This window comes from Trichoplusia ni, chromosome 21 (assembly GCF_003590095.1).
Source record: "Trichoplusia ni isolate ovarian cell line Hi5 chromosome 21, tn1, whole genome shotgun sequence".
NCBI classification, from domain to species: Eukaryota; Metazoa; Arthropoda; class Insecta; order Lepidoptera; family Noctuidae; genus Trichoplusia; species Trichoplusia ni.
Window position 1 is genome coordinate 7,097,479 of NC_039498.1, and position 27,399 is coordinate 7,124,877.

General features: G+C 34.3%; 1 protein-coding gene across 3 annotated transcripts; it reads left to right on the top strand.

The window, feature by feature from the left end:
• The first annotated feature begins 627 nt into the window (after positions 1-627).
• On the top strand, positions 628-25,763 carry LOC113504111 (low density lipoprotein receptor adapter protein 1-A). Of its 3 annotated transcripts, none has more exons than XM_026886229.1 (6): positions 628-666; positions 12,041-12,146; positions 17,000-17,102; positions 17,787-18,030; positions 19,203-19,288; positions 25,082-25,763. In XM_026886229.1, exons 2-6 carry the CDS (start codon positions 12,093-12,095, stop codon positions 25,174-25,176), a joined length of 582 nt encoding a protein of 193 aa, XP_026742030.1. In that variant the 5' UTR covers positions 628-666; positions 12,041-12,092; the 3' UTR covers positions 25,177-25,763. The 3 variants fall into 3 exon arrangements, with proteins under 3 accessions (XP_026742030.1, XP_026742031.1, XP_026742029.1); XM_026886230.1 differs by lacking the exon at positions 25,082-25,763 and adding an exon at positions 23,376-23,454; XM_026886228.1 differs by lacking the exon at positions 25,082-25,763 and adding an exon at positions 20,178-20,390.
• The last annotated feature ends 1,636 nt before the right edge of the window (positions 25,764-27,399 follow it).

Sequence of the window (27,399 nt, forward strand, 5' to 3'; positions counted from 1 at the left end):
ACATGTTTATTACCATTATTGAAAGTATTTTTTGTCATGCCCAAAACTGCGAAATAAAAATGATTATTAGTGTTAAGCATTGTTATATTAATCTCGTCAATTCAGTGTGAAAACTAGTATTAATATTAAAGATATCCTCTTTTAAGAAAATCAATTGAAAGGCCTTAAATCTTTAAATAAATCACAAAATTCGTTTTTAATATAATGTAAATATTTTATCATACTGTATATCTTATCACTACTTTACCTTACTGTATAAGTAATCTACCAACTTATATTTACATCCAACACATTTAAAAACCAACCTTAACGCCATGACTTAAAACCTATTTACGCTTAATAAACCGTAAAACAAGTCTGGTAGGGTAAACATTGCGACCAAAATAGGTTGAGCTCCCTCGTCCCTTAGTCAACCTTAAACATGGAAGGAAAAAAGTGAAACGCATACAAGTTGAAAGGTCAACGTATATTGGTGACCCTCGTTCCGATTTTGAAAACTGAATTAGTTATTCATTCGCGAGTTGGACGCCGACCGCAGCGGCCATTTTTATTTTTATTTAACTTTTTTGTGACGTAATATTTATTTTGTTGTGAATATAGTTATAAATTGTGATTTTTGATAAGTTTTGTATTGAAAAACTGTGTGTTTTTGGATATTTTTTGCGTGTAAGTACTTAAAAGATATTAACTATGATAAAAGTTAAGATAAGTGCAATCGTTATTGATAATTTTTGTCGGACGAAAATTTGCCGCCATTTTCGGAAACAAAATAATGTGTTTTAACTTTTACACTATCTTTTAATAAATTATTAATCTGCGTTAATTACGTTAAGTTATCAATTTCCTGCCAAAACAACAAACGGAAGAGATTGTTTTAAATGAGATAATCACCAAAAATGCTTGACCGCTTTTGATATTACTTTCACTGTCAGATAGCTAGAGGATTTATATGCCAAATATTGGTTACTTTGACCAAAAATAAGTAAACCAAGTGGTTAGATAGGGATAGTATAAATTTCAAATAAAATATGAAAAACACATTTTATTTATTTTTCCACATAATTACGTAGTTAACAATAACATCAAAGGCGTCATGGAAAAATACGATAAAAGATAACTTAGAGCTACTAAAATGGTTTAACTATGTCTATGTGACATAATAATGACTCGTGTATTATGTTCTACTAAAGAGGAAGCGTTTATGTTTGTGTCGTTATCGGGTAATCTCCAGAACTGCTGAAACGATTTTGAAAAACTCTTTAACCAATAGAAAGCGAGTTTTTTGTGAGCGATAGTCTGTATAAGTAACCCGAAAAATACAGGTAAATAAAGTAAGCCAGTAGAATAATATGTTATTTTCTTCAGAAGGAAGTTAAAACGGGTTTTCCAGTAGGTGTAATATGTTATTTCAGATACACTTCAATATAATAATATTCCATATCTTTCATACAACGCCATCTATCCCCAAACTAATCAAAGCTTGTATTATGTGTACTAGACAACTGATAAACGGACATCTATCTACAGACACATGATCGTGCTCATCACACAAACATTTGTTCTGGGTGAAAATCGAACCCACGACCTCCGGTATAGTTGTCAGGGCCGCTAACCACTAGACCAATAGGAAAAATATTATGTTAAGGCTAATTTGTTTGTTTGTGCCTCATCATCTTCGAAACTAATAAAACGCACTGCTATTACAAACCTTGCAAAGCTACAGAACAATAATTATTAATATATCTATTTTTTTATTGAACTAATGTTGTCATAAAATTCTATATTATGTACTATAGTGATAAAATTTGCGAAGTTAACTTGTTTATCTACGATGGGGACTACCCATTATCGATATTTTATCTAAATTTGTTGAGTATTTTATCTACAATAGTTTGTATCTATGTTTTTTATGCTTTTTTAATGCCAACATAATATAATTATTAAATGATGTAACGGTTTACTCACGCGTATTTATCGGGATTGTCCGACTAGTTTCGGACGCATTGGACCCAACCGGAGTCCTTAATCATGAGCTGACGCGGCGGGATCGTGAACGTTACATCAATTAAATAATTAATCAGTCTCACAATAGTCATAATAAAAACATAATATATATAATTATTATGTATATTTTTCTTTAAGTACAAGTTTTACTAGGAAATTCCCGATATTTAGCTCAATTTTCTTACTTACACCTGTATTTTTGTACAAATATATACTTGCATACAATAAATAATTAAATTAAAATCTTACAAAACTGAAACTTTAAACAATTACCATGTCATCATACTTATAATTAAATCATAAATAAAAGTCATGATTATTATCTTCATCCTAAAAGCAATGAATCCCAATATCTCTGAAATTGCCATTCATTTAACAATACTTAAAAACAACCATATTGTGACGTCATCGACCCATCTATTTACAAGCCTTAATGGCGGACGCTTAACAATGGAAATAGTTATTAGTGTTTTAATTACGTAATTCAGTTAAGGTTATTGTGAGTTTTCGAGTCAAGTTGGCGTATTTTAAAATAAATAGTTTTTTACTAGTCATACATCATTAAGTTGTTGTGTGTTATTTAAATTATTATTTTCTTTATTTTGCCTAGAAGCCAGGCACGTTAAATTCTGGCTCCCGGCTGTTATTCATACATCTTTGACAGTCGTTACAGTTAGTCAGAAGCTTGAAAGTCTGACAACCAGTCTAACCAAGGGGTATCGTGTTGCCCAGGTAACTGGGTTGAGGAGGTCATATAGGAGGCAGTCGCTCCTTGTAAAATGCTGGTACTTGACTGAATCAGATTAGACTGCAAGCCGACCCCACCATAGTTGGGAAAATGCTAGGATGATGACTATTACTTAATTGATTTTGGTATCAAATGCGAATTCGACACTTGTATATCTCGTAACATCTGCCAGTGAAAGGTCTCTACAGATTGAAGCACTAGTTTTGAACACTTCCTTGTCTTAATCAAAACGTGACAAACAGATGAAATGTTACTCATAATAAACTTGTTAACGCGTAACCATTCGTTGGAGAATGTTCCTTAAGCTGATATCAAATATATAAAATTCTCGTGTCACGGTGTACAAAATTGAAATCCTCCGAAACGGCTTGACCGATTCACATGAATGTGTGTGCATATTGGGTAGATCTGAGCATCGGACAGTTTATATTTTTCATCCCCCTAAACATGAAGAGCTGTCCAATCCCTTTTGTTTTTGTTGATTTTATGATACGTGGTTGCCTTAAATCGAATCCGACCTTTGAATTGGTTGTCCTGCAGTCTTACTACCAGGCTATCACAGTATGTTAGAGTCTTAGACCGTAACAAATAACGTGGATATCTATTGGTTAAATAACTCAGAATCAGCTCAGCAGTTTATGAGATTACTTCCAACGTCACAAACCTTACCTTACCTACTTTATTTATATTATTACTCTTCGTCTCTTTGTATGATACCAGAGCGTAATCTATCATTCAAAAATGTGAATAGATAAATCGACATTCCTATGGAGAAGAACCGACAAGAAACTCCATCTCTGAAAAATGACTTTAAAACATGCTGAAAGACTTATTTTATAATAACGCTGACGTCAGTTCGACTCACGATCCCGCCGCGTCTGCTCATGATTAAGCACTCCAGTTGGGTCCGAAACTAGTCTCGCTACCCCGATAAATACGTGTGAGTAAATCGTTACATCATTTAATAATGCTGAAAGACCTCCACACGCCTGAAAATAGTGTAAATAATTAGACTTAGCTGAAATATTGCAACAAGTCTGTAATCTAATCATTTATCTGAGGCGATAACACAATCTACTGGAGATATTTTCAAAACGGTCTTCGTTCAATGTTTTATAGTGCTCGGTATGATGGTACGACATTAGATTTTTTATACTTATAATAATCATTAAAGAAAAAATCGTATCGGTCTTGTGGTTATTTATATTGGTGTTTATGGCTGAGATCCAGGTTTGATACCAACGCAGACAAAGTATCAATTTTTTTTTCAAACTCTAAATCAAAAAGGTTTTATTTCAAACAGGCCGTTTTCCTGGCAGTTTTAAAATGTTATAGTTAAGGCATTTACTATAATTGCGAGGTTCCAAAAAGTCATTCCTTTGGAAAAGAACCGGCAAGAAACTCCATAAGTAACTTTAAAAAAATATATAATATTACAGCGAAATCTCATACATTGTCATCTATATATGCAAAATCATCTTAAAATTGATTTAAGATGATTTTGACTAACGATGAAGGAAAACATCGTGAGGAGATTTGTCTATAAAAAGAAAAGTCTATACTTCTATCTATACTAACATATAAAGCTGAAGAGTTTGTTTGTTTGAACGCGCTAATCTCAGGAACTACTGGTCCAAATTAAAAAACTATTTTTGTGTTGAATAGACCATTCATCGAGGAAGGCTTTAGGCTATAAACCATCACGCTGCGAGTAATAGGAGCGAAGATACAATGAAAAATGTAAAAAAAAACTGGGCAGGCATAAATCATAACTTATATCTTCTACCCACGGGGACGAAGTCGCGGGCAACAGCTAGTTATAAATATAATTTAGCAAGACCACAAAATTTCCCTTACGGCAAACTTGAATTGATGTAAAAAAACTGATAAAATCAATTCACTAATTAATAATGATCTCAATAATTGATAGTAATTGCATCAATGTATTGTTACTTGTATCTTCATTTCAAATCTTTAATTGGATTCATTTTTCAGTATTTTGGACGATATATATCAATCGGAACCTAAAAATATATTTTCGCGGAAGAGGTTGTTTTTATATTAAAAAAAGTATGGCGCCTCGTATTAATATAATTACTAGCTGTCATAGCAAACGTTTTGCCATTCAAATAAGTTTCAGGAAATAAAAAATGGGGTATGAAAAATAGATGTTCTCCGATTCTCAGGCCTTCGGAATATCTTCACAAAATTTCATAAGAATCGGTCGAGCTGTTTCGGAGGATTTCAATTTCGTACACCGTGACACGAGAATTTTATATATTAGAAGTATTATGCGGGTTTATCAAGTACAGCCTTACGATTTCATTCGCTTTCTTCCCACCAGATCATTTTAATTTATTCAAAATGATTTTATCTTATCTTCAACTCACTTATGATGACTCAAACTTCGCCACTGAATTATTATTGAATACAAAAGTGCCGGCGATATTGATAATATTAGCTATCTGATAATTATAATTAATTTATCACAAACAGGAAAAAGTCAGAATTCAAAAGTAGTAAAATAAACTAAGTTATTAATGGTTAGGAAAACCGAAAACGCAATATAAAACTGATGGAAACAGATGAAAATAACTCAATCCGATTTGAAAATTATTTTACTCATAAAAAGCCATGTTATTATGTATTTTCCTCCAAAAACACCGCTCAAAGAGTCAGCAATGTTTCAAATATTAAAGTATGTATGCCAAATCGGATAAAAAACTTATTTTGCCCAGGTTTTTGTACATTCAGTTCTCTTGTTTGTTTATCGTCAACTCAATTTTGAGGCACTTCCCGATAAGCTAGCAAGCTGAAATCTTCAGGGTAGCTTTAAACCCGATGATAATGCAATTTACAACTATAAAAACGGCTGGACCGAATTTGATCACATTTGTATGGAGTGACATTTAGAAACGTGGGTTTTGTGCTTTTTCTATATTTTTTTATTAACAAAAGTGTATTATTACCCCCTAAATTTTTTTACTTCTCCTTTTTGCTGTTCCTGTTTAATTTCGTTGCAAGTTGAAAAACAGCCAATTGTTTCCCCTGGGACATACCAAGCAGTAATGAAGAGAAAGAAAATCAATCCAATATTACTCATTATACAAACGAATTTGACCTTTAAACAGCGATGTATATATACATATACTAGCTGTTGCCCGCGACTTCGTCCGCGTGGTTAGAAGATATAAGTTATAATTTATACCTGCCTTCTATCTATCTTGTAGGATTCAGTCAGCGTTTTCAATGTAAGCGCAAAAAATGTTTTTTTACGACCTCACATTAGAAACCTCAAAAATTGTAGCCTGTGTGTTATTCTGATGTATGTATAAGCTATATTGTGGTAAAGTTTCATTCAAATCCATTCAGTAGTTTTTACGTGAAAGACTAACAAACATCCATACATCCATACTTACAAACTTTCGCCTTTATAATAGTAGTAGGATATTCATATTCATGAAATTTCTCAACATAACCGCAATATTATTTCATATTTTATTACTCGTTGCTATATGAATTTGACATTTTGTTAAAAGTTTAAAATATGCAATCCTGTAACATTTTAAAAAAGTTATATTTTTATGAAAATGTCAAATGTGTTTTGTCGTCGACTAGAAAATATTTTGTAACATACTCGCGTAACAGATTAATTACCGGATTCGTATGCACATAGGCATAGGTTTCGATCCCAGGGTGGTCAATCATGCCAGCAAGCTCTGTAGAGCCCATTTAAGTTACGGTCTGAAAGGAACATAGAAGGGGCATAGATGAGGAGATCATTAAAAGTCTGACACTATCTTTCGCTTGACCCAAAGCGGTAGGATCATTTGAGGATTTTCTATTCAAAAGATACCTACTCTGTAGGTTAACACAATCAACTTAAAATAAATACTAAAAAACAAAAACAATAATTAAAATAATGCATCAAAAAATTCATCGGCATCGCTACCGGCTGGGAGTGTGCCCAAAAGGCTGGCAGCATTGCCACGTTGAATGGCAATGCTAATCCTCTGAACTAGGTAAAAGCCAGCCTTTGCCTTCACTTCTCGTGACCCAGACGTCAGGAGAAGTGCCAACAAGACGCTTTGCTAGATTAACACAATTAGATTTTCAAAATAATCAAATTCAATTCATTTACTTTGGGCTGACTCTACCAAATATGGCTTGCTTATTTAAAGATCACTTATGACACAGAATAGGAAAGAATACTAACTAAAGATCATCTAAATAACGTAGAAACCGAATATTAAAATTGGAATTAAAATGGAAAACGCGGCTATCAGTTTGCCCAGTTATGGGATTAATGTAATATTTTTTTCCCTTTAACTCTTATTGTATAACAGCCGATAATAACAATAAAGATAAAAAATTATATGAAGCTATCGTTTTTTTTTATTTGGATCAAACTGCACAAGGTTTGCAAAGTTGGTTAAAATTAGTTTAGTCGTTTAGGAGTCTATTGCGGACAAACAACGCGACATGTTTATGATTTTTTGTCACTGAATTGATTGAATCTGGAACCGCCAATCCTCAATTTACAACATGAAGGTATCAATTCTCAGTCCTACCTTGCAGTATGTCACTTGTCGGTAAAAAATGTACTGATAAGTGTAAAGTCATCATGAATTTCTTTTTACGCGTTGAAATAAAAGCATAGCCTATATTTTTTTATGAAAATACTAAATTTTCAAAATCAGTTCAGCAGTTTCTGAGATAAGCGTATACAACGTCACAAACTACCTCTTCATAAAATTTATAGATTAAAAACTCTCCATTTCCCATCAACTTTCTAGCAAATTTAGACCCTACATATTACACACACTGACCTTGACTCGCGTTTGAATTCGTCACAAATGGGCAAGCACATTCAATCTGGTTCAAAATGTAATTGTTTACGCTTTCATTTCCGTTTTTATCTTCGTTGCAGAGTTTTGGAAGGCACGTTAAATTGTGAGTCCCGGCTGTTATTCATACATCTTTGACAGTCGTTACAGGTAGGCAGAAGCTTGAAAAGTCTAACAGCCAGTCTAACCAAGGGGTATCGTGTTGCCCAGGTAACTGGGTTGAGGAGGTCGGATTGGCAGTGGCTCTTTGTAAAACGCTGGTACTTAGCTTACATCATCCTAGCCTTTTCCCAGCTATGTTGGGGTCGGCTTCCAGTGTTACCAGATGCTGCTAAGTAACAGTGTTTTATCTGGATAGCATGATACCCCTAGATAAGGTGTTTGAATAACAGCCGGCTTCCATCCATTTAACTTACCTTCCGAAACAGATCAAAGAAAAATAAAATGAAAAATTGTAATTTCTCATAGGCCGTTTTCAGGCACTTTCAAAACGTTACAGTATTGACTCTACTTTCTGGTTAAAAAACGTTTTTCTTATGGAGAAGAAACAGCAAGAAATTCCTTCATGTATAAAAATAATCACTATGCTTTTTCAAATGATTAATTTACCGCCATAACTAATATCACCAAAAACGTATTGTCATGTTAAAAATGTAATTTATTTAGTGATAATTGTTGGAAACGCAGCGCGGACTCGTCAAGGTTAAAATAAAATGACTTCATACAGATGACAATAGAAACAATGTATTTATTCAAGTGGGGTCTATTGAACACATGGTTTTAACCGATTTTAAAAGGAGGAGGTTTTCAATTCCATTTTACATAGAAAGGAACTTAATCGTATTATGGGAAATTCGTCGGCAAACGTAGTGTAGGACGTCCTCAGGCACGGTGGAGTGATGATCTGCGCAAGACGGCAGGAGCTGGACGCGAGCAGAGGATAGATCTCGATGGCGTGCAATTGAGGAGGCCTATGTACAGTGGGCGAATATGGGCTGATGATAATCATGATGATGATAATGTCATCCTGATTTAAAATAACCGGTTAAAGAGTCAGACTTGCAACTGACGGTTCCGTACAAACAGGACAAAGGAAAACAATTTTCAGAGATATGTAAATAAATTGGAGAGTTGTTACCCATAAATTTATTTGACACCCAACAAATTTATGACCTTGACAAACTTTTCTCAACATCATTTATAAAAATTGCTACTGTCTATCAACCACGGTTCATAAGATAGAGCGGTGCCACAATAACAGAGTTCTGTTTGACAACCCAAAAAACGGCTATCAATAGAAAAGAACTGTCAATTAACACAAAATGGCGGCCAAGTCTTTGCCGAGGTATTCTAGGTAGCTTTAGCATGCAGATGTGGAAGTAACCAAACGAAATGATCATTTGTATCTGACATCATACTGAAAGTGCATATATGACACTAGCTGTTGCCCGCGACTTCGTCCCCGTGGGTAGAAGATATAAGTTATGATTTATACCTGCCCTATTTTTTTCACATTTTCCATTGTATCTTAGCTCCTATTAGTCGCAGCGTGATGGTTTATAGCCTAAAGCCTCCCTCGATTAATGGTCTATTCAACACAAAAAGAAACTCAAACAAACAAACTCTTCAGCTTTATATATTAGTATAGTATAGAAGTATAGATACGAGGAAATATTATTACTTAGATTATACGTTGTAAAGTACATCGATTAAAGTCGAAGTTTTATGTCTGTTTGTTTGCTGAGACGATTTAAAACATGAATCAGTAATATCCATATGCATGTTCTTCTATGCTACTACGCCATTCTATCTTAGTAAGTACATATAATTGCATTATTTATGTATAAATCTATACGAAATGATGCAACCAGAGTCCTTAATCGCGGGCGATTAAATAAATAAAAATAATATAATTTATACATTTCTATTCCGGTATATACAGCAAAAAAATCATTTTTAAGATTTGTGTGAGTCTGTTTATGTCGCTAATCTCTGAAATAGCTTCACCGATTTTGGCGAGACCTGTATTTGTGAGTTGCTAACGTCATATAGAGTGACTTATGCTTATTTTATTTTAGAAAAATAAAGTACTTGTTGTTAAATTCCTCGCGGACTAAGTCGCGGGTACTAACAGCTAGTATAATCTATACTAATATATAAAGCTGAAGAGTTTGTTTGTTTGTTTGAACGCGCTATTCTCAGGAACTACTAGTCTAAATTGAAAAATTAATTTTGTGTTGAATAGTTCATATCATTCATTGAGGAAGGTTTTAGGCTATATACCATCACGCTGCGACCAATAGGAGCGAAGATACAATGGAACATGTGGAAAAAACAGGGCAGGTAACTCACAGGTCCTATATCTTCTAACCACTCGGTCGAAGTCGCGGGCAACAGCTAGTACATAACATAATGAGAAATATTATAGCTAAAACCCGGTAATACAACAGTGGAGACAAAATACGCACGTTGATAGATAGTTATCGGACCTTTTTTGTGCGTATGCACCTGTTTCGATAAGGTCAGTTTTAGGGGGAACAGTTGCTTCGACCGTTACAACGAAAACAGGTGTCAATCGGATGATTGTGTATAACTAGCTATCCCAGTAGGTATTCGTTGTTTTATAAATGAAAGCAAGGGATAAGAAATGGGGGTATAAAATATCGATGTTGTCTATTTCTCAGACCTACCGAAAATGCACACATAATTCTACCTTCACACCAGGACCACTACACCACATGCACACATAATAAATATCAATTTACAAATGTTTCTCTGCTAGGCTCAGGCAGAGGCCTGCTCATCAATGCTCAAACCGCGGTTTGTGCAACGCTCACCACGCTAGCTCACTGCGAATTGGCTATTTCAGATTCCAATATTTGGAATCCAAGTTTTCTCACGATGCTTTCCTTCACTTTTTAGGTGTCTTAGAAAATTTAAAAAATACAAATTTGAAAAAGTCATATTGGGACTTTGTTTAACATTTTACATTGCATTGTGCAGGTTTAATGCCTACAAATCCTTAAAATAATATAGAATAGTAAGGCCACCACGACTTTAAAGAGGCGATACTATTGGTTCTCCAAACACGTCGTAAGAACTTAGACTGAAGAAACAAAAAATAACTCCCGCTCAAGGAATATTATCCTTACATGTCGGGAGTTTTCACAAACATTCAAGTCACATGCACACAGACACACAGACACCTAGACTCAGGACAAGCATTCGTAGATCACACAAACGCTTTTCCTAGGAGTCCCAACCGTGTCGACGTGTCGAATGGTACTCGGCTATCCGTGCAGTCGTGTTTAATTTTACACAATGATTTATCTGATCTCTGGAATGTTTAAGATAGTCGTCTACACCCATAGCTTTAGAGATATTGATAGCATTTGATAAGGACTGTCCTAATTTACACACTATGACACATCTTGATAGATGGTAGAAGTGTTTACACAATACAAACGGTCTTAACCCATCGTATACATCGTCCGCGTGGTTAGAAGATATAAGTTAGGAATTTTTGAACGAAAGCCCTCGAAGATGAATAATTTTCCCTGTTTTTTTCCACATTTTCCATTGTATCTTCGCTCGTATAAGTCGCAGCGTGATGGTATTTAGCCTAAAACCTGTCTAGATGAATGGTCTATTCAACACAAAAATATTTTTTCAATTTGAAAAAGTAGTTCCTGAGATTAGCGCGTTCAAACAAACTAACTCATCAGCTTTATATATTAGAAAAAATAGATATACAACTTGGGCCTAAATTCCGCTTTTTACAACTTATAACACCCCTTATTTTACGCCGGTTATTAAAAAGACATAAGTACGTACCGAGATTCGAACCTACTTATGGCTTCTCAGACCAATGACCACCATTCATAACCAAAACAATTTTCTTAATTTAGTTAAAAGGTGTTGGAAATAAAACTAAGTGTATTACAGACATCACGGTTACTGATAAGCGGGTGATAAGAGCAACCTTGAAACAACAACAGGTGAAATGTTTGTATGAGCACGTCATGTAGAACAAATTAAGAAAGGAGGTGTTTTATTAATGTCGTTTGACTTTAAAAGAAAATTAATGTAGCTAATAATAGGGTTAGATTGATGCTAAAGTGATTTTTTATGAATTTTCCTATTATTTATAAGAAACTGCCGTATTAGGTAATTTAATCCTTCTGTCGCAGGGGGTTTCACTAACATACAATTCACATGCACAAAAACACCCAGACTCAGGACAAGCATTCGTGGATCACACAAAAGCTTATCCTACGCGGGGATAAACACCGCGACACGTTGCGTACAGTGGGTTTGGCCACTCGGCTATCCGTGCAGTCAACAGTCACTTTAAAGCGCTACTGACCATCTTACCTCGACAACCCGTATAATAGATTTTTTTCTTTTACGTAAACTAACGATATGTTTTCTCTCTTTCCAGGATAATATTATGTCATATTGAAGACTGAAAAAAGGAATGAAAATAATTCAATATGGCTGAAAACGAAGGTCCTGTCACTGTTGAAGACCTGCCTATATCATTTCATGTAAGTTCTGAATATTAATACTTGTAACGAGATGCGAAAAACTACCGTACCAATAGTTGAGACATGATAAAATTTTAAATTTATAATGTTCCATAGTAATAATATCCTTCGCTCCCCATTTTAAAACGGCCGATTTTCATCAATCATGTCTAAGAACAACGCACATGCTATAAATTCTATGAAATCTACATACACTTAAAATAAGCAATACACTAAAAAACAAAAACAATAATTAAAATAAGGCATCAAAAATTCATCGGCATCGCTGCCGGCTGGGAGTGCCCAAAAGGCTGGCAGCATTGCCACGTTGAATGGAAATGCTGATCCTCTAAGCTAATCGTTTAATACTTTTGTAAACTATGGTGCAACAGACAGACTATTAGTGTATAATCTATGGACAGACTGATAAACAGATGGGCAGACACGTCAACGTCAACCAAAGCTTTTATTATTTACTAGCTGTTGCCCGCGACTTCGTCCCCGTGGGTAGAAGATATAAGTTATGATTTATACCTGCCCTGTTTTTTTCACATTTTCCATTGTATCTTCGCTCCTATTAGTCGCAGCAGTCGCCATGGTATATAGCCTATTACCTATATCTATTCAAATCAAAAAGAATTTTTCAATTTGGACCGTTAGCGCGTTCAAACAAACAAACTCTTCAGCTTTATTTATTAGTATAGATGAACGCAATTAACTCATACTTGACCAGTTATATTTTCAAACGATTTCAAAAAAGAAAAGGTTCTCAATTCGTCTGTATTTTTTATGTTTAAATTACTGAATAAACCATTTTTTTATTTAACACAAAATTGCTGTCACTTGGTCGCATATACATTTCATCAACTTCAAGTCCTTGTTTTAATCTTAAGTCGATTAGTATGTTTCTGAAGTAGTTTAGAAATATTATTGTATTTATTATGTCCTAACAACTTGGTAGAAACCAATTTTAGACTAGGTTTTCATTAAAAATACAGTCTCGGTCTTAATATGAATTAATTGACTCATCCCACTTGAGAATTATGGGTTAATTACTGTGACCCTAAGGCTGGTTTTACAGTCACGCCGCTAGACGCGCCGTTGGACAGCGCGCTGTTGGACAGCGCGCGTTTGAACAGCGGTGCACCATAAAACGACATTAGTACGGCGCGTTTCGCTGCTGTGAGACAGTCGTGTACAAACAGATACAAAATGAACGGCAATGCGGTTAGAGTACTGGCTATTTACTTTTTATGGAAAAAAAGGCAACAAAAACGTCGAAGAACAGTAGGTGTTGATCCTTATAACGCTACAAGGTTACTGAGAGGCGAACACGTAACATCTTTCTCTGATTTACGAGAAAATAGTTATAAATTTTATAAATATTTTCGCCTTATTCTTATAAATTCTATATTCTTATAAAAATCATCGGCCGGGTCCCATAAACATCTTCTAATTCGCACTTCGTCAATTACTCGACCCGACCGATGTGATTCATTTTGTACACAACAGTACCTAACGGCACGTCTCAACGGCGTGAGACTAAAACGCACAATGGCCGTAGAAGCGCACGAGCGGCGCGCGCTTCGACCGCGCCGCGCGAATAGGACGCGTTCAACGAACGGCGCTGCTCAAGCGCGCGAATTTGAAACGCTACTAATACCCCAAACATATCCGAGCGCGCGCGCTCCGACGGCGCTGCCGAAACGCGTGACTGTAAAACCAGCCTAATGCTGACTGCATCACAGTGAGCGGCTGACAGATACGAAAGGTAGTCAAATAACATTCCTCTGTAAAACGGGGTTGATAAAGTTTCAAAGGATTAATAGAAAAAAAATGTTCTTGGATGATTCGCATGCCTAAGACGAAACGTAGTTTAACGTAGTTGAAAATGTACAATCAGTCTATCTTCTTCTAATATATAAAATTCCCGTGTCACGAAGTTAGTTACCGTACTCCTCCGAAACGGTTCGAGCGATTTTTGTGGAATTTTGTATACATATTGGGTAGGTCTGAGAATATAACAACATCTATTTTTCATACTCCTAAGGTGATAAGGGTTGCTCACACAAAAAAAAAACTTTTTTATTTTTTGGGCGAATGTTTTGGTTTTTTTTTATAATGTGGCATTAAATATACAAACAATTAGAAGAAAAAAAATTGGCAAAACAACGTTTGATGGGTCAGCTAGTTTTGTTTATAAAACGTCTAAAACTTTAGAAAACATGCACTTAACTAGATTTTCAAGATTACAAAGTACCTACTGTCATAAATCTTACATTTTAACAACTTATGTTCATTCATCATTAAGTATTTTGGTACTTTTAGGGCAATTAAAAGTGTATGGAAACGTAGCCGTAGCCTGTTTATGTGAACTATTCTGACAAATCAAAATTTCAGTATAATCTATACTTATATATAAAGCTGAAGAGTTTTTCTGTTTGTTTGAACGCGCTAATCTCAGGAACTACTAGTCCAAATTGTTTTGTGTTGAATAGACCATTCATCGAGGAAGGTTTTAGGCTATAAACCATCACGCTGCGACTAATAGGAGCGAAGATACAATGGAAAATGTGAAAAAAATAGGGCAGGTATAAATCATAACTTATATCTTCTACCCACGGGGACGAAGTCGCGGGCAACAGCTAGTTCTCCATAAATATGGGGGTTTAGCTGTGCAGGTCCACTCGCTACAAATTTAAATTATCTAACGAGAACATAAAACTAAAAATCCCATGTGCTAATCCTGATTATAAAGTATGTGTGTACAAAGTTTCGTCAAAATCCGTTCAGTGGTTTTTGCGTGCAAGAGGAACAAACATCCATACATCCAAACTTTCGCGTTTATAATATTAAGTACTATGGAAAATAACCATTTTAAATTAAATACTATGTATACCCACGTTAATGTGTTGATCCACTGATGCAGGAATGGCGTATCCTAACGCGTAGACCGGAACGCTATTTTATGCTAAACTAAATTACTGTTTGTAGTTCAGGAGCCAGGGTATTTTTTTATATTAATTTTGATGCTGCGTGTTTTAATGTCTTGGAATTTCTGGTTTTTCTTTAGTAAACTGTTAATGAATTGCTAAATAACATAAATTCGTTTGATGAGTATCAGTTTGAATTGATACGTCAAATCAAATGCTTAAGAGGAACTATTTTAAGATAAGGACACAAATAATTACATCGTAAATACACCAAAATTTTTATATATTGCCAAAATCAAGCAATAGATACTTTAAATATACCAAAAATCATCTAAAATAAATATGTATGTACATCATTATTTAGAAATATACAAAAATATAACACTAATAAAAAGGCGTACCAGTTATCTAGTACTCATAATACAAGCTTTTCTTAATTTGAGACTAGATGGCGCTGTATGACAGTTGTGTTATATTTCTACTTCACAACATATTTTGTCTGACAAACTTAACTATCTATTATAAATCCTATTAACACATCAGTTGTTGAATTTTATTCAATCACATTTTTACTTGACAAACTACGTAACGCAGCATGAAAAACATAACTAATTCTTTCCATACTCGAGCTCCTTGCCTATAATCATTATGCATAATATACGCTACGCGATGACGTCACTTCCCCCGTCTGCGCTCTAATTGCGACGCGATTTATAACGCATTGTAAGTCTCGGTACTTTATAGTACAAGTGATTTATTTGGTACTTTACACACTGTAGGTACAGCCATAGAAAATAATTTCATATCGCGAAATTCTATTCAACAATTTTAAAAAATCATCGCTGACAGGATCGATTCATACTTGCTTCATTGTTGCCAGTTACATAAATCCAAATATGATTTTTTTACTAGCAAAACATACGTGTGAAAACTACTGTCTCTGTAACTATGAGTTATATAGCTTGAAATATATTTCTTATATAAATTGTAAAGCGACAGGCTTTACAAAGTCATAATTTTTTAGTTTTCTACTAAAATTTGCCCTTAAATTTATTTAGGAACTGAGGTTGTGTAAATGGAAATACGCCGCCATGATTTCGGCCGCCGTACTTACCTAAGAACACTCCTTAAAAACATTAACACAATATCAAAATCTGTTCATCTGTTTAAGAGCAGATAGACAAAGGCACAAATACAACGGCCGATATAACCGAGTGGTTGAGGTCACCACTTCGAAACAATGCACGACGTGTCGCGGGTTCGATCCCTGCGTAAGACAGGCGTTTGTGTGTGTTGTCTTTCGACTGTATTTTGAAAAGCCTATTTCTATTAGACACGTTACAATCATCTCGAAATTTAACCAAACATAACCTCAAATAAACCAGTAGTTACAATCTCACCGCCACAAAAGAAAACTATACGCCGTGCATTGTATTTTAATTAGAGTAATTTAACAATGAAAGTGAAATTCGCGTCTTGTTTCGAGCATGTTATGCAAGACTTTACTAATTAAACTACGCGTATTTTCACTACACACCTATAATATACAGGATGTATGTCATTTGCGTCCTATATAAGTGCGCGAGACAGCTCTCTTACTAAGGTTTTCAAAAACTTTACAATGGTAAATAGGTTTAAAAAAACAAATCGGCCGTGTGATGAAATTTTTGTACCATGTCAATCTTATTGACTGACCCAACTGAATTCGAATGCTTTTTGTTTAATTTGAAGTCCATTCCTAGAAACACGAAATACTCATGTCAAGGCTTATTTTTACAAAACCGATACATTTTTGGGTTATAATAAATGTAATTTGATCCTTGTGTCGCAGGGGTTTCACAAACATTTCGTTTCATTCACCCAGACTAAGAACAAGCATTCGTGGATCACACAAACGCTTGTTATAAGCGAGGATTTATGATTGTTAATCATTATTTTCAGGTCAAATACTTAGGACAGAGCGATGCGCGAGGACTATGGGGTATCAAACACACGAGGAAACCAGTTGATTTGATGGTAGCCGCAGCGAAAGCGTTGCCTCCAGGTAAATAACAACATTATTTACAGGAATTTACGAAGTATTGTAGCTTATGAAGTGGATGACATGGCAACATTTGTAAACGTCACTATAATGAAAGCGGGAATATCAATAAAAGTGTAAAAATATTTTGGGTAGATTTCGAAAAAATATTATCTAGACATGTATGTTTTTGTCATTTAAAAAAATAAATTAAATGACACAATAAGTTGAATAGCACGCTAAATTAAAGCGTAACAATTTTTTTTTAGAAAAACATAAATTGACTAAAATATAGAACTTAAATTAAAGGCGAAAAAGAACTGAATGTCATATGAGCAAGAAAAATTACCTTTGTAAATAACGAATGTACTACACAGATAGTTTAGAACCTGTATACCATCTAGGATCCTGATTTTTATTCAAATTTGATCATTTTCGATTAGCAACAATCGGAGACGATGGCAACAGCTACTTGAATTTTATTTTGCCACGTTTCATACACTCACTTTTCTTGTTTGTTGTTCCGGTTGGATTTTTGCAACTCAATTTTGAGACACTTCCCGATAGGCATTCTGATTTTCAGGGTAGCTTCAAACCTGATGACAATGCGATTTACAACCATAAAAACTGCTGGACCTAAAATTTGAATGCAACATTTATCTAAAACCTTGGGTTTTTAGACTTTTTAAAATCTAATTTCTGTTCCAGGTCAAATTTTACCCATTGTGAAACTAACAATCACAGTTGACGGTGTCCACGTCGAGACTGTGCTACACGGGACAAAACGGGATGAGTTTGAGCACATGTCTGTCTTCTTCAACATAGAGTCAATATCTTACGGAGTACAGGACCTGGTCTACACGAGGGTGTTCTCCATGATCATAGTGAAGGACAATGAGCCGGTCAAGGGATTGAATCCCTTCGAATGCCATGCCTTCGTTTGCGAGTCGAGGTAAGTTCAATGATGTTCTTGGGTAAATATTTGGTAACGGCCTTTGCCAAGCAGTGGGACCCAGAGGTATAGATTAAAAAAAATTGAAGATTATTTTCTTAAAAAATAATCTCTTTGTGTATATTCAAGTTGCTTAGTATATTAATTAGTGTTAGGCATTTTTATGTTAGTGATTATTCTATAAGACACCGGCAAACATCGTGAGAGAATCTGAATTCCAAATATTGAAATCTGAAATCGTCCGCAGTGAGCTATTGTGGTGATCAATGCTCCATCAATCCCTATATGAAAATATGCCAAAAAAGCAAAAAAATACCAAAACGACGACAATCATTGCTATCAAAAATCTTTTTTAAATAGTAAAAAATATTTTAAAATTCCTTTAATACACGTTAGCAAAGCCTCATAGACACACATTGAATTAAAATACAGTTAATTAAACCAAATCAAATTCTTTAATTAAGTATTTCTTAACAGTAGATTTAAATGTTCAATATTTCACAGTTAGTTAATCTAGGTCAGCCAATCTACTGATAAATGTTGCGAAACTAAAATGGCCGAGTTCTGATAAACATAGGATTAACAGAGCACGGATAGCCGAGTGGTTAAAGTCCCTGAGTGCATCGTGTCGCGAGTTCGTTCCCCGCGTAGGACAAGCATTTGTGAGATCCACGAATGCTTGTCCTGAGTCTGAGTGTCTTTGTGTATGTGATATGAATGTTTGTGAAAACCCCGGATACAAATATGAAAATCACAATTGCGGGATTCGTTTTCTAATTTCCTGTCTAGAATTTTTAGGGTTCTAAACCAAAGGAACTGGACCCATTTAGGACTATTGCTAAGGCTACCAGTCTCTGTCTGATATCTCCTACAATAGGTTATATAATATTCTAATACTTATAATAGTTGGTCTAGCGGTTAGTGACCTATACAGGAGGTCGTGGGTTCGATTCCCACCCAGGACAAATATTTGTGTGATGAGCACGATCATTGGTTCTATGTCTGGATGTTATTTGTGTATATATATTAAGTATGTGTTTAGAAGTATTTGTGATGTTTATCAGTAGTCCAGAACTCATAATACAAGCTTGGCTTAGTTTGAGACTAGATGGCGTATTGGCGTTGTGGGAAACTTTGTGCAATATATTATAATTTTATTCATAAAATTTCAGAAATGCAGCTCGGCGGCTAACATACTCCTTGGCAGCAGCCTTCCAAGATTATTCGAGACGAGTGAAAGAGATGCAAGCATCAACAGGTAAGGCACCGTCCTGCTCTAATAAGGGATAATGCGTTTTGTTAAACGTGCTTAGATTTTTGTGATTGTCTAAATACCTACAGGGTACAGTCTGATTCATTTCTTCTAAGGTATTGCAAAAGTTAATAATTAAAATTGACATTTGGATTGTTTAGGCAAAGCAATCTATTAAAATGTTGAATATTTGTTCCGATGTGATTTAAAAATATCGATAATGATTTTAAATATTATTAAGACGTAAAGTAGAACGTCAAAATTTCTTATTACGACAGACGTCCGACTTTTTGCGGGACGTCCCGATTTTTAAATCAAATTTTAACGTCCCTCGGTCCCGCTTTCCGGAGAGAACTTGACCATATGCCTTTCGTAGGATTGACACAGACTATTGTAGCGTGGTTCACTCCAAATACGAATCTAAAAAAAAGCTCACACTTTTTAGCTTATGTTGTTCGCGCGGAAAATCGGACATCAACTTTACTGTGTCCCGCTTCTGCCGGAAGAATCCCGCTATTTTCACTCAAAAAGTACCAAAGTCCCGACTTTTCAAAAAAAAATCTGTCAACGCTGCTATATATAACGACTTTTAGATATTAAATTGCATTGTCAAGCAATTCAGAAAACACAGTAGGATTTTTGAAAGTGAGCCTTTGACTATGTATGCATTTGACAATTTGCGTTTTTTGACGTTATGTTCCTAAACCGTTTGTGACATCTTGTGTTTTGTGAAACTAGGAAAAAAAATGCTTAATGTGGGAGTCATTCTTGTTTTTTGCTTTTCTTTAGTTAACTATTAGTTTGCTTTTTCTCTATTTTCACCGCTTTCTTTTCTAAGTTTACGCACCGAATCTTTTTTTCTTCTCTTTTCTTTTCGTCCTCGCTGCTGGACCAGACCCCAAAAGGCATGGCTTGTGGAAATGGATCCCACACATGGGCATAGCCAGGACGAAAGTGGACAATACCGACATCGCCGAAACTGGAGCAAGACCTTCGCCCACGCGCGGGACTGTACAGATTAAATTCAATTATGACTTATCAGAGTTCCTATTCTCTTTATCGCTCAATGTACTTAACTATTTATAAGTAAAATAAAATATTTAGATAAAACATTTTATTTTATTTATAAAATCCCTTCAATTTGAGATAGAATATAGCATTTGAAAATAAATGTAAATTGAAAATTTTTATAGTGTGATAAAAAATTGATTGTTCCCACGGTTGGGCAAAGGTCTTCTTCCATTAATTCGCCATTAATTCTTAACAATCAAAACGAAAAATTATCTTCTAAAATAGTAGTCAGAATTCTTTAATAATAGTCACCTAAAATTGTAATTAGCAAAAACAAACACAACCCATCACCTCTGCCGCTACCCAAACGAAAAACAAGCGCGATAGTAAACAAACGTTAAACACGACAAGTTCATACAAGTTCTGACAACACAACACCGTCGCCGCGTCGAATCGACCGCGCGGTGACTCACAAACAACACACTGATAATGACGCAACCATACTCATTTCGCGTTCAACCGCCAAACAAAATGGACGCGTACTTTAAAAATAACGTTGCAAACGTCACAGACGATCTAAACGAGCAATCAGAATTAATTGTAAACAATATAGTCAAAGTGTTTCTTGAACTACGTGATGAAAACAAAAGGAACGACATTGATTTTAGCAAACCCGCAGAATTAACAGCGATGTGTTGTGGTGTCAGCTTATCTAAAGTGAAACAAATTCATTTTAAATACAACACTCAAGAGTATGATTTACATAGAATGCGAGGGAAACCAGTCAATAACATTGATGATATAGATAAGAGTGCTATAAGAGATATTGTTACTTCAAACTACCAGAACGGGAAATTTCCATCTCTAATCAAAATTATAAATATTGCAAAAGAAGAATTGGAAGATTTCAAATGCAGTGTTTCTTCAATGAGATCCATATTAACAGAACTTGGATTTGAATACAAAAGAACTTCAGATGGTAGAAAGAAATTGGTTGAGAAGAAAAGTGTTGTGAGCGCAAGACTTGAATTCTTAAGACGAATGGATGAATTGAAAAAAGCCATGGATACAAGACCGAGAATCTACTTAGATGAAATATGGATTTCTCGCTATTTATACAAGGTCAGAACATCAGAAACGCATCTGAAAAGAGGACGAAAATACATAGTCTGTCACGCAGGCTCAGCTAAATCGGGTTTCATAGAAAACGCCGAATGGATTTTCCGAACGAAAAAAACTTGCGGCAAAAACAATACTACTCTATTAACAGCCAAAGCTTTTAAAGAATGGTTTCTTAAATTACTTCAGGGTTTAGAAGAACCGACAATTATAATAATGGACAATGCTTTCTACCATTCAAAAAGGATAAACTCTGGACCAAAGTCATCATCAACTAGAGAAGAAATTGAAAAATGGCTTCAAGAAAATGGAATAGCATACCCTGAAAAAGCATTGAAAGAGGAATTACTTCAAATAGTTAAGGAGCACAAACAAAAGAGGGATTATGTTATAGATAACCTGGCTAACTCATACGGCCATGAAATTTTAAGAATACCTCTATACCACAGCCAATACAATGCCATAACACCAATATGGGAGAAGATAAGAAAGGAGGTTGATCAGAAAACTGCTGGGTGCTACCGAGAAGTTGATATAGAGGATTTTGTATATGAAGCTATTCGCAATGTTACTAAAGAAGACTGGATTGAAAGTGTGAGAAAAGCAGAAGCGAGACAGGATGAGGATTTAAAAAAAATAGCTGTTTATGATGATATGTCAGAAGATTCCGATTGAAGAATTGACTTTAACTTTCAGAACAGCTGCAAGTTAAAAGTGGGGTACATGAGAGAATGATTCTATTGCCAAAAGTGTGCCAGTGAGTTGTCATTATTATATTTACCTAATGTGAATGGAAATGTGAGTTTCGCCGCTAGTTAACCTAAAGTTTAGTAGATTTCTACTAAAACGGCTTAAGAAAAATAAAGTTATCATTAGATAGATAGTTTTGTTACTCGTCTTATATTTTTCTATTATTTATTTTAATGCTAAAATAGTCGCTACGTATAAATCGTTCCTAAACATATTATTTTATATTTAATTAATTATTTAATTGTTATTTAATAAATAAATGGTTATTACTCCTAAAATCTATGTTTTATTTATAACAATATTCTTTATAGAAGTAGTCGAAACCACTCGTTCGATTTATGTACCTACATTTTATATTAAATTAGATAAGAATATTCTTTATTGTATATCATAGAATTACAGCATTGATTGCAGCATTGTAAATATTGAAAGGCTAAGGTAATAATACAAATACAGGGCCCTAATTATGCTATTTTACAAAGACCGATGAATGAATGACGATGGAATGAAATTTGAAACTATTTCTACTCTCTTAAGTATTTTGTCAACACAATAATTGCAAATTCAATGTTTTGATAGCAACTGTTTCGCCCCTTACTGAATTTCCAAATATTGTGTTGGAAAAATGCTAAGAATAACATGAATAAAGCCAATTTCATCAAATTTCCAGTCATTCATCGGCCATTGTAAATAGCAGAATGGAGGCCCTGATCACTAACTAAATGTCAGAAAATTGTAGAACAGATCTTTAACAAAATTGTACTTTATTAATAACTAGCTGTTGCCCGCGACTTCGTCCCCGTGGGTAGAAGATATAAGCTATGATTTATTCTTGCCCTGTTTTTTTCACATTTTCTATTGTATCTTCGCTCCTATTAGTCTAAATTAGTTTATAGCCTAAAGCCTTCCTCGATGAATGGTCTATTCACCAAAAATATTTTTTCAATTTGGACCAGTAGTTCCTGAGATTAGCGCGTTCAAACAAACAAACAAACTCTTCAGCTTTATATATTAGTATAGATAACCTGCCACAAAAAGAAAACGCCTGACAGATTTATGTGAGCAAAGTTTCAGCGATGGAAAACATTGCTAGCAAAACCATCAAGGAGTCCACCCTAATAATTTAATCTATGTTATATTTATTAGTTAGCTATCAAGTTAGACATTAGTTAATAATAACCATATCTAGTTAACTGTCACGGTTGTTTCACAGGTGACAGCTGGACGACACCGTGGCTACTCTTACGCCATCGCAAAGAGACGCAAACATCTAATAATTAAGATGACTCTAAGTAACGATACTTAATAGATCGCTTATCTTACTTGTCTTACATTTCTCACTCGAGTACTATGAGTTCTTAGGTCAAAGATAACGATAGAAATTCTCAACATATATTTTTTTTATTTTCACCATCTTAAAACTATCATTATAGTTGTCATGAATTCATGGATAGCCGAGTGGTTGAAGTCATTAAGCCAAACCCACTGAACGCAACGCGCGGCGTAGCACGGGTTCGATCCCCGCGTAGGACAAACATTTGTGTTATGAGCACGATCATCAGTGCCGTGTGTGTGTGTATAATTTATCTGTAGTATGTATGTATTTAGAAATATGTATGTTTATCAGTTGTCTTGTACTCATAATACAAGCTCTGCTTAGTTTGAGACTAGATGGCGTTGTGTGAAAGTTGTGTTACATCCACGAATGCTTGTTCCAAGTCTGGGTGTCTTTGTGCATGTGAATATTATGTTCGCAAAACCCCCGCGACACAAGGATTAAAATCCTTACCGTGGGAATAGTTTTTTTTTAAAGAAGAAAAAAAGAAATATATGGAAATAACAAGTCAAAATCACTCACTTGTCGGAAACGAATGTCATTCTCATACATTTGTGCATTTTCTTTTCTAAATATTGTTACATTATTTTTGGGTTAAGAGCTCATAGTCCACAACGTATCTTTCACTTACTTATGTGACTTCGTCCATAATTTTCTATTAATTTATAAATCTATCTCTTAAAAGTATTTTCGAACTTATTTTTATCGGGATGTTTCTTTTATTTTAGTCTTCTTTATTTTAGATGTTTATATCTTTTTGTTGGTTGTTACCTTATCTTTGTAATTGTGTGCAAATGCTGTACAGGTTGAATCTATCTGGACCCCAATTCTGCTATTTACAATGGCCGATGAATGAATGAAAATTGGCTTAAAATGACAATTTTCGTTTTCTCTTAAGCATTTTTCTACGCAATAATTGGAAATTCAGTACGGGACGGTACACTCAAGGTCAATACAATTAAGTTCCAATTATTGTATTGGCAAAATGCTTAAGAGAATAGGAATAATTTCAAATTTAATCCAATTGCCATTCATTCATCGGCCATTGTAAAATAGCAGAATCGGGGCCCTGATGACTTTTATGAATAGGTTGTTTTATATCATATTTCTTCCTTTTACTTCTTATCTAATTCTGATTCTTTTTATTTGTTATTGTTCGTGTAGAATTAAATTATATGTTATTTATATGTGATGTTTAAAAATCAATTACCGGATTTTTAAACCTTAAATGTGTTTCAATTTTGAGAAATTGACAGTGACTAAACTGTAATTTCAAAATGTTTATTTAAAACGTGAATAAGTAAATGAACTTATTACATAATGCAACGGTTTACTCACGCGTATTTCCGCTTCAGCTCATGAATAAGGACTCCGGTTGGGTCTGAAACTAGTCAGGCAATCCCGACAAATACGCGTGAGTAAACCGTAAACCGTTGCATTATTTAACAATGAATCATTCTCACGATAGTTACTATCAAACTATATATTATGAACATTCAAGTCTACATTTTAAACCAAAAATTTTAAAACTATTTAAGTTTTCAAAAATACAGTCTTTCAAAAATATATCTATCTCTTTTCAGATCACGACGAACGCCCACCGAGTATGAAGAAGAGGTTCGCCATAGACTTGCGAACGCCGGAGGAAATAGAGGCGGACTTGGAAACAGAGGCGTGAGATAAAAGCATCTTTATAAGTATATTAAATATCGGTATGGTTAACTTATAAGTTTGTATAGTTTGACCGGATTACACTTGAGTTTGTTAATGTGTGTCTAATTTACAAGAGGCCTCAATCGTAGTATATTATTTAGCGAAAAACCTGTATGAAATTCGTGTATAAAATAGTTTATCATTATGTCATTTTGATGTAGGTACCTAAACCTCGTTAAATGAAACAATCAAAGTGTGTAGGTAAAAAAGGGTGAATAGGACTGTCGGGGTAAATACTGACGGAGTTTGTAATACCTATAAAAAAAGATTTTCAGGATCAATTCAAAGATTCTTAGACTTTCTGTTTTCATTAAAAATAATGTCATGCGGCTAGATTGAAAGCAGTAATCCCTATACAAAATTTATTACATATTCACCCTGTTTTACCGTACAGTTAATTTTAATATTAATAATATAGGTAGATTGACTAATGGCCGCTGTCAAAAATAACACATCGTACTGAAACAATCTAAAGATATTTTTGATATACATAATGATTACGTTGAAAAAGAAATGAAAACTTCAGTCATTTAGTCGTGTAAAAGCCAAAAATTGATACTACTTTATCCATAACGTCGTTTTAAATAACAATAAACAGTTCTTTTTTTGACACACTATGACCTTAATGTAATATTTCGTGACAGTACTTAATTATTAGATATCCAGTTGATTAAACTTTAAATATTTATTCGGTCGACTCTGAATATCCATACTATAAAATGTAAGATATTCAGAATATATGTATTTAGGTAGAAGTCCGATTATTTTATTTTAAATAAGATACATTAATATATTTGATGTAAATTATGTTATTTAATACTTTGTATTAGACTTAAAAAAACCTTATGTTTGGTCTATTTATTTTTGAGGCTACATCTTCGAAAGACAATTAATGTAAAAGAAATATTTTTTCAGAAAAATTTTACCCGACTGCGTCAAAAAGAGGGTTGTGCTTTCGGTCTAATCTATTATTTAGTAGTTAGACTAAAAATAATAATTTGTACATTTTTCTTGTATTTTATTTTATTAGTATCAAAATATACTACTTAAATTATGAAATGATGCAACGGTTTACTCACGCGTATTTATCGGGGTAGCCCGACTAGTTTCGGGCCCAACCGGAGTCCATAATCATGAGCTAAACCGTTACATAATTTAATAATTAATCAGTCTCACGAAAGTTATTATAAAAGTACTTCTTAAATGTTCATTTATTTTAAGTTTTTCATTTTAAAAGGGACTACCCTCCATCTCCTAAGGTGTTATAGCCAGTGTTGGAGAGAGATGGCGCTATACGCCGTTTATATCGCTGTCCTGCTTCCACAAACATAATATTGCTTTAAGACGTGGTAATAGGTATCCAGAGGCTATATAAAAAATTGGGAGACTGTACTGAGTAAATTACTTTACACAAAAATGTTTTTAACCGACTTCAAAAAGAACTAGGTTCTTAATTCGTCAATTTTATGTGCTTGTTACCTCAGAACTTTGGAATGGATGAACTGATTTTGTTAATCCTTTTTTCATTTAACGTAAAATACCTGTCTTTTGATCCTATAAATTAGCCTAGCTTGAGCCTAGTTTGATTCGATAGTTTTTAGTCAATCGGTTTCGTCTTAGCAGTTTCCATTTGAAGTCGTTTCGACATATTGTTCAAAAAATGTTCTATAATCCGAGCCAATTTCTCTGTAAAGTTTTAATATTTTTAGGGTCATTTTGACCCTAATCGCTATACATTTGACCCTAGAACATTATATTGTAATATTATACATTCCAATACTTGTAAATTAGCTAATAATTAAAGACAAGATTGAATTAAAGAGCTCTTATGTGGAAGGGAGACAACAATATATTATGTATATCGTTGTCCTTCTTGCACATTGTAGCGATCTTGCAAAGGAATATACAGGTAGTGGTATATTTATATTATTTTTAGAATAAATGTTACATCATGTTACATTGACGGGCCTGTTGGTCTAGTGGTTAGTGACCCTGACTGCTGTACCAGAGGTCGTGGGTTCGATTCCCGCCCAGGACAAAAGTTGTGTGATGAGCATGATCATTTGTTCTGGTGTCTGGGTGTAATTTATCTATAATATGTATGTATTTAGAAATATATAAGTAAGTTTATCAGTTGTCTGGTTACCATAACACAAGCTCTGCTTAGCTTGGGATCAGATAACCGTGT

Coding starts and splice junctions, on each gene's coding strand:
- LOC113504111 (XM_026886228.1), top strand. CDS start 12,093: ATGGCTGAAAACGAAGGTCCTGTCACTGTTGAAGACCTGCCTATATCA. Junction 12,147..16,999: donor ACCTGCCTATATCATTTCAT/GTAAGTTCTGAA, acceptor CATTATTTTCAG/GTCAAATACTTAGGACAGAG. Junction 18,031..19,202: donor GCCTTCGTTTGCGAGTCGAG/GTAAGTTCAATG, acceptor ATAAAATTTCAG/AAATGCAGCTCGGCGGCTAA.